An 11550-nucleotide genomic window follows, 5' to 3' on the forward strand; every position below is an offset into this window, starting at 1 on the left:
TTTGATTCGCAATTTGTTTCAATATAAACCCTAGGGGTATACACAATTCGGTCTGCCTGATTTTGGGCCAGAAAATTCACCGAACCACACATGCGATTTGCACCTATAAGCAAACCGACTGGTCTGACTTGGTGAGGAGAAAATGCACCGAACTGCACCGCATGTGGTTTAGTTTCTGCAGTTTGTTGGAAATGCAACAACTCTCAATCTAGTTCACCATCACCAAGCTTCCACACACACTCATCGACTAAGATTTACTCTGAATAATAAAATCTTCGAACCCATCTTATTTTAGTTCGGATATTGCAATACCTTGATTGAAATGGCATCATGAGCCGGTTTGGTGAGGCGGGCGGTGGGGGTCGATTCATCACAAGCTTTGTCGCTCTCGCTTCGATCAGTGTTTGGGTGCAACAGGTGGGTTAGGTCCATGTGCGTGGCAACAACAACTGGCGGGGGGATGGGTCAGTTCGTCGTAAGCTTCATCGCTCTCGCTTCAATTGGTGTCTGGGTGCGACGGGTGGGTTAAGTCCATTTGCGTGGCAACGACAGCTGGCAGGGGGATGGGTCGGTTCATCGTAAGCTTCAGCGCTCTTGCCTCGGTAGGTGTCTGGGCGCAGTGGGTGAGTCAGAGCCAGGTGCGTGGCAGCGGCGGCCGGTGGGGGCATGGCTCTATCAGTGAGAGACCTGGTGCAACGGGGGGTGCGTCGCCGACGCCAACAGACAAAGAGGGGGAGAGAGAAGTTATTTGGGGATTTAGGGTTAGTGGGTTAAACACCCCTCCTCGTGGTCGCGTTTCCATTTTTCATTTTATATTTTATATTATATATATATATTTTTAATATAATTAAAATATAATTAGGCAGTTCGGTTTCAAACCAAACCGCCAACCTTCAAACCGCAGAAATCGCGGTTTGAAGGTTTTTCAAACCACACCGAATCGCCTCTTTAAAAAAATCACGTGGTTCGGTGCAATCCAGTTCGGTGCAGGCGATTTTCGCTGTCCACCGATTTTTTTGAACACCCCTAATAAACCCTAGCTTTTGGGTTTGATTAAATAAAACCACAAATTGATACCAACAATAATATTTTACATAACAAAAAATAACAATTAATCCTAAACAAAAAATTAACAGATCCAAAAAATGTACCTATTTGTTTGTAGCATGGGAGACCAAATGTGAACTAGTCGGAGGTGGCAGTGGTGAAACAACAGGTGATTGGAGGCGAAGGTGACGGCGAAGAATCAGGTGGTGAAGAAGTCAGAGGTAACGGAGGCAAATGATTGCAGCAACGGTACGGGCACAGGGGCGGGTGAGAACGAAGAGAAGGGGAAAGAGAGGGGAAGGAGGAATGGTAGATGGAAGTGACAACGACTGTGTCGAGGTTACCAGCGGTGGTTACAACAGCGAAGGTTGCAACGGTGAGGGTACAGGCATAAACGAGAATGAGGAGAGAGGGGGAAGGAGAACAGGTTGATAGAGGTGGCGGCCATTGCATTGAGTCTTCCGACGACGGCTCCAACAGTGAGGGCCCAAGTTAGAGAGAAAGAGGAGAAAGGGAGAGAGGAAAGGAGAATGGGTTTTAGGTTATGACACATGACATGTTTTGATTGAAATTTATTACACAATCAACATATCATTATTATTTTTTTAACATATTAGTGTCACATCATCGCCATATTATTCAATTCAATGAGGGGCTTGTTGAAAAATTTGATGAGTGATCACATTGTAACTGTTATGGGTATTTCCCACTCTACCCCTTATGGGCTGGGCTCAACCCAACAGGCCGGCCCAATCATCTAAAGCCCAATAGACCCCGAACTGAGTTCATCTAAACTAGCTCGCACATTGCTAGAGCCCGAGCTTAGATTGCGGGACTAAGTGGGCTTTTTACAAGCGAACTCCCAACTACTCTTCGAGCGAGCTTCTAGTGACTCTTACAGCTTGCTAACCTAACCGATCAGCTCTCATAACAAGAAGGTCAAATTCCAGAGAATGTTAAATGGGCTAGGAGTCGTCCTAGTTGGGCCAACCTGGCCCCATCCTCTCGTCCCATTTGATCGGCCCATGTCGGTCCCATCCTGGCCCCTAGCAACAACATCAGTACTACCACTTCTGGATTTTTGCACGCCCACCTTAGATCTCATCCTCATTAATGATGGATCCCATCCACATTAATGAGGGTCCCATCTGCACCTTGCCACTGCATGGGCGCCTCCGCCGATGTCGGATATTATGTCCCATCACCTGCAGACGTACAACACATGCAGGAGGACATCTCATCCTCCTATATATCGGCTAGCTCTCCTCAGAGCCATGATATGCTTTTTTTGCCAACTTGCTGATACTCTGCATTTTCGAACTCACTTAATTACTTGAGCATCAGAGTATTTTTGTAAGGACCGGCTGGTGGATCAACAAATCAAACCATATAACCTCCATTTTTTCCCTCCAATTTCGAATGTCAACATTTTGGTGCTAGAAGAAGGGCCCACTCTGGTTAATATCAATGTTGAAAACGAGAAATACAAGAGGTTCCAAAGTGATGACCAACCAACCTACAAATCATGCTAACCAGTTGCTAGAAATTCCACGAGTTGGGGGCACGGTTGCATCCGCTTTTATGCCTCATCTGGCTGGATCCATCCCTGGCGTCCCCAAATGGTGTCCCTGCCCGCCTGTAGCCCCTACCTCTAGGATAGAGGCGACACATGCCTGACAACAGCCTCAAGAAGCATTGAATAATACCGTCATGCATCTCGCTGACACGGTTAGGGCGCTGGCCCAAACGTAGGTCCAGACAACACAGATGCAGGCGGAGGTCATGCTGCCTGTGGGAACCCCTTAACTTCCAAGAAAGAGGCTTTATCTAGATGAAAGAGAAGCCAGAAGAGACTTGCAGTGAGCTGGATAAGTCCATTCCTCAAACTTGCACTCTTGAAGGACAGAAGAACGGCGACGCCATGATGATGAACCAGAGGTGCATCCCACTAAACGAAGGGCAGGTGTGAGTCCTTGCAGAGATCGCCGTGAAAACGCTTATGAAGGAAGTTAACGACGTGGAGATCCACTCTAGGGGGATAGCTCAGTCGGAGTCAACCCTACTTGCAACTCCCCTGATCGTGAACTGAGGAGGCGACTTCTTCCACGGGATCGTCATTCCCCAGAGCAAGACCCCACGTAGGAAAAGCAACCTCTCATGGGGCGATCTGCAAATCAGGACCCCGTAGTAGGGGAACTACTGCTGAGGATCCAACAGCTGGAGGAAAGACATGGGGCATATAACTGAAGGGAAGGCCATGAAAAGATGACCCCATTCTCCAGGAAAATCGAGATGGAGCCTCTCCCCCGCAAATTCAAGGTCCCCAGTATCCCTCAGTATAATGGGGATAACGACTTATATGACCACCTAGATGCTTTCAATGTTCAAATGGACATGCAGACTTCCAACCCATTAGCAAAATGCCGAGCTTTCCCTACAACCTTGGGAGACATACCTTGGACATGGTTAAAAAGGCTTCATCCTCACAGTATCTACAGTTGGGAGGAGTGCTAGATAAATTTATTGACCAGTACAGGTTGCTCTGAAGGCAGCTCGCCCTGACATGTCACCTTGCTACGATGTTCCAACAATCCGACAAATCTTTGAAAGATTATATAAAGAGGTTTAGGCGCAAGGTGAATAATGTGGAAAGCCCCTCGGACGAGAGTATCTTGACTGCAATCTTTCCCGGACTTAGAAAGGATGGGAAGCTTTAAGAAAGCATCTACAAGTCCCCTGTAAGAGACCTAGGCGAATTCTATGAGCGAGCTGCAAAGGAGTTCTGATGGGAGGAAGCTTTTGGCTTGAAAAAACCAAGCGATCAGAAAAAAGGAGGAGACGGCTCCAACCAAAACAAGAAGAGAGGTGATGGTGACACTCGAAAAGAAGACCAAGGGCGGAGTACTAGTGATCAGACTGCCAAAAAGGCAAGGTATGAGTAAGGAGTGGAACTGTTGGAATATCTAGCATGAGTACTAATTAGTACTTTCTGCTCCTTAGGATAATAGAAATATCCACCACGAGTGCCTTTTGGATATCCTATGAAGTAGCATAATTCTGACCTTGGTTCCAACTTACTCCCCTTAGTCAATACATAAGCTGGACAACCCCATATCTTGAGATGGTTTAGACTGGGCTTTCGTCCCGTCCACATCTCATAGGGTGTCCTAGGTACAGACTTGGAAGGTACCAAGTTCAGAATGTATGCCGCCGTTTCTAAGGCATATCCCCAAAAGGAAATAGGAAGAGATGCATGGCTCATCATGCTTCTGACCATCTCCATTAGAGTCCTGTTCCTTCTCTCACTGACTCCGTTCTGCTGGGGGGTCCCAGGCGCAGTCAATTGAGAAACTATACCGTGATGTACTAAGTAGTCCTTAAACTCTCCAAGAAGGTACTCTCCACCACGGTCTGACCTCAAAATTTTGATCAATTTACCTGTTTGACGCTCCACTTCGGCCTTAAACTCTTTGAATTTATCAAAAGAATCAGACTTGCGCCTCATCAGATAAATATAACCAAAACGAGTGTGGTCATCCGTAAATGTGATGAAGTACTCGTAACCTCCTCTAGCAGGTGTAGTCATTGGACCACAAACATCACTATGAACTAACTCTAATATGTCTTTGGCTCTACCTGCCTTCTGAGTAAATGGCCTTTTGGTCATTTTGCCCATTAGGCATGATTCACACTGAGGCCATTCTTCCAATCTCAATGAGCCCAAGGGCCCATCATGGATTAGCCTCTGAATCCGATTAGGATTGATGTGCCCTAATCTTAAGTGCCATAGATAAGAGTCATTAGATGATAATGTTCTCTTCTTATTAACTGGTTCAGTCTCAGAGTTGTTTATTTGACTTTTAATAGGATTAATATAATAAAGATTCCCAAATACGTTGCCTGAACAAATAACCTGTCCATTTCTACTGATAGTGACACCAGAATGGAACGAAACAGAATAACCATAAGAAATCAATTTAGAAACTGAAATTAAATTCTGTCTCAAAGCAGGAACGTATAAAACATCTTTCAAAATTAAAATCCTATTAGAATCAAAAAACAAATGCAAAACTCCCACTGCTTCAGCCCATACTCGAGCTCCACTAGCTACCAGCATTCCATGCTCTCCTTCAAGTAGAGTCCTTGTCTTTCTGAACCCCTGCAAAGAGTTACAGACATGATCAGTGGATCCTGAATCAACTATCCAAGAGGATGAAGATCCTACCAAACTGATGGATTCTAAGTAAAGAGCAATACCTGGTGCTTTCACCTTGAGGGCAGGACAATCCTTTTTCCAGTGTCCTTTCTGCCCACATTTGAAGCACTTGCCTTTGGGCTTGGCATCGGCCTGACTAGCTCCGGGCGGTTTGGGCTTGCCCCCTGCTTTGTTCTGACCCTTCTTCTTCTTGAAGTTCTTGGCTTTAGGGCCAACTCTAGGAGAAGATGCAGAATGAATAGCTAGAGCCTTTGAGGTAGGCTTCATGATCTTCTCTGCCGCCTGGAGCTCTTTCATAAGCTCCACTAGATTCATCTCTAATTTATTCATGTTATAGTTCAATTTAAACTGCGAGTATGAATCTGGCAAAGTCTCCAAGACCATGTCTACCTGACTCTCAGCATCTATCGTCGCTCCCAAGACCTCAGCTTCCTCGAAGTAAGCAATCATCTTGAGCATGTGCTCTCGAACTGATGCCCCCTCAGCCATCCTGGTAGTCATGATCGCCTTAAGAGCTTCCTGCCTTGCGGGCCGGCTCTTATCAGCGAACATGGTGCGCAATGACAGATCAATATCATAAGCAGTGGGCGTATGCTCATGCTTCGATTGAAGCACATCGAACATGGAAGCCAACATGTAGCATCGTGCCATCTCGTCGGCATTCTTCCATTCCGCCTCTGCCTGGCGCTCCTCGTCAGTGGAGTTTCTCCCAATTACAGGACAGGGGTCAGTCAGAACATACTTGTACCCCTCAGCTGTGAGTACTATGTTCAACTTCCTCTTCCAGTCAACATAATTACCCCCATCCAGCTTAGAATCCTTGAGGATCATAGCAAGGGGACTGAAAGAACCTCCACCAGACATTCCTATTCAATTTATGGAAAAATAAGACGTTTAGACAAGGCACATATAAAACAAATATTTTTTGCACATAAGCTCATATTATGTCTTGAAAATAGATTTCCCTTAAACTATTATCAATAATATGTCATTTGGCTCTTAGAAGAACTAACAGAGCTCCGATAGGGAGGTTGATAATTCTCTAAGTTAAGTGTATAACCACCACAAACTAAACTTCCTGAATAGGAAATGATCTAGAGAATAGTTTCGTCGATAGGGCGGCCACTATCTCACATTCCCTACGGATAATCTTGCATTATTACCTCCAACGATAGGCCGGCCGATAACAACACATATCCTAGGTTTTAGTTATACCTTTACCATTAGATCTAGATCCTTATGGAATACCCATCCTATAGGGGGTCATGCTCAGAATGACACGAGGGCATCCACGATCTCTAATTAAAGGTGTGGAGGAAGCCATGGGGTCATTGGAACCCTTATTTTAAAAGATCAAAACCCTTATTTTAAAAGATTAAGTGGGAGAGGGGTTCCAACGACCCCATGGCTTCCTCCACACCTTTAATTAGAGATCGTGGATGCCCTCGTGTCATTCTGAGCATGACCCCCTATAGGATGGGTATTCCATAAGGATCTAGATCTAATGGTAAAGGTATAACTAAAACCTAGGATATGTGTTGTTATCGGTCGGCCTATCGTTGGAGGTAATAATGCAAGATTATCCGTAGGGAATGTGAGATAGTGGCCGCCCTATCGACGGAACTATTCTCTAGATCATTTCCTATTCAGGAAGTTTAGTTTGTGGTGGTTATACACTTAACTTAGAGAATTATCAACCTCCCTATCGGAGCTCTGTTAGTTCTTCTAAGAGCCAAATGACATATTATTGATAATAGTTTAAGGGAAATCTATTTTCAAGACATAATATGAGCTTATGTGCAAAAAATATTTGTTTTATATGTGCCTTGTCTAAACGTCTTATTTTTCCATAAATTGTACAGGAATGTCTGGTGGAGGTTCTTTCAGTCCCCTTGCTATGATCCTCAAGGATTCTAAGCTGGATGGGGGTAATTATGTTGACTGGAAGAGGAAGTTGAACATAGTACTCACAGCTGAGGGGTACAAGTATGTTCTGACTGACCCCTGTCCTGTAATTGGGAGAAACTCCACTGACGAGGAGCGCCAGGCAGAGGCGGAATGGAAGAATGCCGACGAGATGGCACGATGCTTCATGTTGGCTTCCATGTCCGATGTGCTTCAATCGAAGCATGAGCATACGCCCACTGCTTATGATATTGATCTGTCATTGCGCACCATGTTCGCTGATAAGAGCCGGCCCGCAAGGCAGGAAGCTCTTAAGGCGATCATGACTACCAGGATGGCTGAGGGGGCATCAGTTCGAGAGCACATGCTCAAGATGATTGCTTACTTCGAGGAAGCTGAGGTCTTGGGAGCGACGATAGATGCTGAGAGTCAGGTAGACATGGTCTTGGAGACTTTTCCAGATTCATACTCGCAGTTCAAATTGAACTATAACATGAATAAATTAGAGATGAATCTAGTGGAGCTTATGAAAGAGTTTCAGGCGGCAGAAAAGATCATGAAGCCTACCTCAAAGGCTCTAGCTATTCATTCTGCATCTTCTCCTAGAGTTGGCCCTAAAGCCAAGAACTGCAAGAAGAAGAAGGGTCGGAACAAAGCAGAGGGCAAGCCCAAACCGCCCGGAGCTAGTCAGGCCGATGCCAAGCCCAAAGGCAAGTGCTTCAAATGTGGGCAGAAAGGACACTGGAAAAAGGATTATCCTGCCCTCAAGGTGAAAGCACCAGGTATTGCTCTTTACTTAGAATCCATCAGTTTGGTAGGATCTTCATCCTCTTGGATAGTTGATTCAGGATCCACTGATCATTTCTGTAACTCTTTGCAGGGGTTCAGAAAGACAAGGACTCTACTTGAAGGAGAGCATGGAATGCTGGTAGCTAGTGGAGCTCGAGTATGGGCTGAAGCAGTGGGAGTTTTGCATTTGTTTTTTGATTCTAATAGGATTTTAATTTTGAAAGATGTTTTATACGTTCCTGCTTTGAGACAGAATTTAATTTCAGTTTCTAAATTGATTTCTTATGGTTATTCTGTTTCGTTCCATTCTGGTGTCACTATCAGTAGAAATGGACAGGTTATTTGTTCAGGCAACGTATTTGGGAATCTTTATTATATTAATCCTATTAAAAGTCAAATAAACAACTCTGAGACTGAACCAGTTAATAAGAAGAGAACATTATCATCTAATGACTCTTATCTATGGCACTTAAGATTAGGGCACATCAATCCTAATCGGATTCAGAGGCTAATCCATGATGGGCCCTTGGGCTCATTGAGATTGGAAGAATGGCCTCAGTGTGAATCATGCCTAATGGGCAAAATGACCAAAAGGCCATTTACTCAGAAGGCAGGTAGAGCCAAAGACATATTAGAGTTAGTTCATAGTGATGTTTGTGGTCCAATGACTACACCTGCTAGAGGAGGTTACGAGTACTTCATCACATTTACGGATGACCACACTCGTTTTGGTTATATTTATCTGATGAGGCGTAAGTCTGATTCTTTTGATAAATTCAAAGAGTTTAAGGCCGAAGTGGAGCGTCAAACAGGTAAATTGATCAAAATTTTGAGGTCAGACCGTGGTGGAGAGTACCTTCTTGGAGAGTTTAAGGACTACTTAGTACATCACGGTATAGTTTCTCAATTGACTGCGCCTGGGACCCCCCAGCAGAACGGAGTCAGTGAGAGAAGGAATAGGACTCTAATGGAGATGGTCAGAAGCATGATGAGCCATGCATCTCTTCCTATTTCCTTTTGGGGATATGCCTTAGAAACGACGGCATACATTCTGAACTTGGTACCTTCCAAGTCTGTACCTAGGACACCCTATGAGATGTGGACGGGACGAAAGCCCAGTCTAAACCATCTCAAGATATGGGGTTGTCCAGCTTATGTATTGACTAAGGGGAGTAAGTTGGAACCAAGGTCAGAATTATGCTACTTCATAGGATATCCAAAAGGCACTCGTGGTGGATATTTCTATTATCCTAAGGAGCAGAAAGTACTAATTAGTACTCATGCTAGATACTTGGAGGATGATCAGAGTATGTCCACTAAGGGTTCAAGCAGAGTAGAACTAGATGAGAAGTTGTCTTTTGAACAAACTTCAGGTACATCTAGTGTCCCAATTGAGGAACCAAAAGAGACACAACCAAGTGTTTCTATACACATGGAGCCTCGTCGTAGTGGGAGGGAAACTAAAGTTCTTGATAGATGGACAGGAGAAGCTTTCGAGCTAGTCTCTGACAATCAGGAACAAGATCCTACTAGATACGAGGAGGCTGTCCTTGATGTCGATGTAGACAAGTGGCACCTTGCAATGGATGCCGAGATTGAGTCTATGCATCTCAATCAGGTTTGGGATCTTGTAGCTACACCTGAAGGGGTAAAACCCATAGGGTGTAAGTGGGTATACAAGAGGAAAAGGGGAGCGGATGGAAAGGTGCAAACCTTTAAAGCAAGGTTGGTTGCAAAAGGATTTAATCAGAAAGAAGGGATCGACTATGAGGAAACCTTTTCACCGGTAGCCATGCTTAAATCCATTCGCATACTCCTTGCCATAGCATGTCATTATGACTATGAGATATGGAAAATGGATGCTAAGACGGCCTTTCTTAATGGCCATCTTAGTGAAGACATCTATATGTCCCAACCAGAAGGCTATGTTGTGAAAGGCCAAGATCACATGGTCTGCAAGCTTAAGAAGTCCATTTATGGACTTAAGCAGGCATCAAGGGCATGGAACAAACGTTTTGATGAGTCTATAAAATCTTATGGATTTATTCCAAACGTAGATGAACCATGCGTGTATAAGAAAACAAATGGTGAAAAGGTGTCTTTTCTGGTGTTATATGTTGATGACATTCTCATCATAGGAAATGATGTAGGGATGTTGTCATCAATAAAGATTTGGCTATCAAGTCAATTTAGCATGAAAGATATGGGAGAAGCTAGTTACATTCTCGGTATAAAGCTTCTTAGAGATAGGAAGCAGAGAATGTTAGGTTTATCCCAGTCTTCTTATATTGACAAGATATTGGTCAAGTTTAGTATGGATCAGTGTAAAGGGGCATTAATTCCTTTTAGACATGGATTGGGCTTATCTTCCAGGGACTGTCCCAAGACAGAGGAAGAAAAGGCGCGCATGAGTAGGATTCCTTATGCTTCAGCTGTAGGAAGTCTCATGTATGCCATGCTGTGTACCAGGCCAGATATTTGCTTTGCTGTAGGCATGATAAGCAGATTTCAGTCAAATCCAGGGGAAGCACATTGGCAGGCTGTAAAGCATATACTCAAGTACCTTAAGGCTACTAAGGATTATATGCTAGTCTACAGAGCTGATGACTTAGTTCCAGTAGGCTACACAGACTCAGATTTCTAGGCTGATAAGGATGAAAGAAAATCCACTAGTGGATATGTTTTCACCTTGTCTGGAGGAGCTATTTCATGGCGGAGTATCAAGCAATCTTGTATTGCTGATTCCACCATGGAAGCTGAGTATGTAGCAGCATCAGAGGCGTCCAAGGAAGCAGTTTGGCTCCGAAAGTTCCTTATGGAACTAGGAGTTGTACCACATGTGGAAAAGCCTATTATACTCTATTGTGACAACACCGGAGCAGTGTCACAATGCAAAGAACCAAGGAACCACAGAAAGGGCAAGCATATTGAGAGGAGGTACCACCTCATTCGGGAGTTCATCCAGAAGAATGAGATAGTGGTGGACCAGATATCTACATCAAACAATCTAGCGGATCCTTTCACCAAGCCTTTGGCAAAGAAGGTCTTTCGAAGACACTTAGATGTCATAGGGGTGGGAACTTATGGATTTTGAACTTATGGATTTTCATAGTCTTTGAGTGCAAGTGGGAGATTGTTGGAAATGTATGCCCTAAAGACACGTTTTGTTTAATTTATGGTAATGATGTTTCTTTTATTCAGTTTATGGCACATATATTATTTGCATTTAATTGTTGGAAAGGTGTCCATGCTATTAAGTAAGTGATTCATGTGATGGGTCGTTCTTCACAATTAGGCATGAATCATGGGTACTTAATAAGCAAGAAAATATTACTCTTGATCTTTTGATAGAACTGGGCATTCTATCATGATAAGATCATTGTGCAATAGATCCTAATGGAGGATGGCTTGCCTTAGCTAGTAAACAGTTCGTTTACTCTAATTGTACAAGCGCATTTGGAATGCGTAGAGTGGACCTGTGATAGAAGCTAATGACAAAGTACTAATTATCATGGAGCTAGTCTATCACTGCTACTACGTGGACGAGTACTCTAATACTTGAGTATTAGTTGGTGGTCTAGTGAACCTAGAGC

General features: G+C 44.0%; 1 protein-coding gene across 1 annotated transcript; it reads right to left on the bottom strand.

Annotated features, from left to right (window-relative positions):
• Positions 1-5556: 5556 nt before the first annotated feature.
• On the bottom strand, positions 5557-6127 carry LOC127787560 (uncharacterized). The gene is made up of 2 exons (XM_052315621.1): positions 5654-6127; positions 5557-5568 (listed from the first exon to the last, which is right to left on the bottom strand). Exons 1-2 carry the CDS (start codon positions 6125-6127, stop codon positions 5557-5559), a joined length of 486 nt encoding a protein of 161 aa, XP_052171581.1.
• Positions 6128-11550: the final 5423 nt, after the last annotated feature.

This window comes from Diospyros lotus, chromosome 12 (genome assembly GCF_014633365.1).
Source record: "Diospyros lotus cultivar Yz01 chromosome 12, ASM1463336v1, whole genome shotgun sequence".
NCBI classification, from domain to species: Eukaryota; Viridiplantae; Streptophyta; class Magnoliopsida; order Ericales; family Ebenaceae; genus Diospyros; species Diospyros lotus.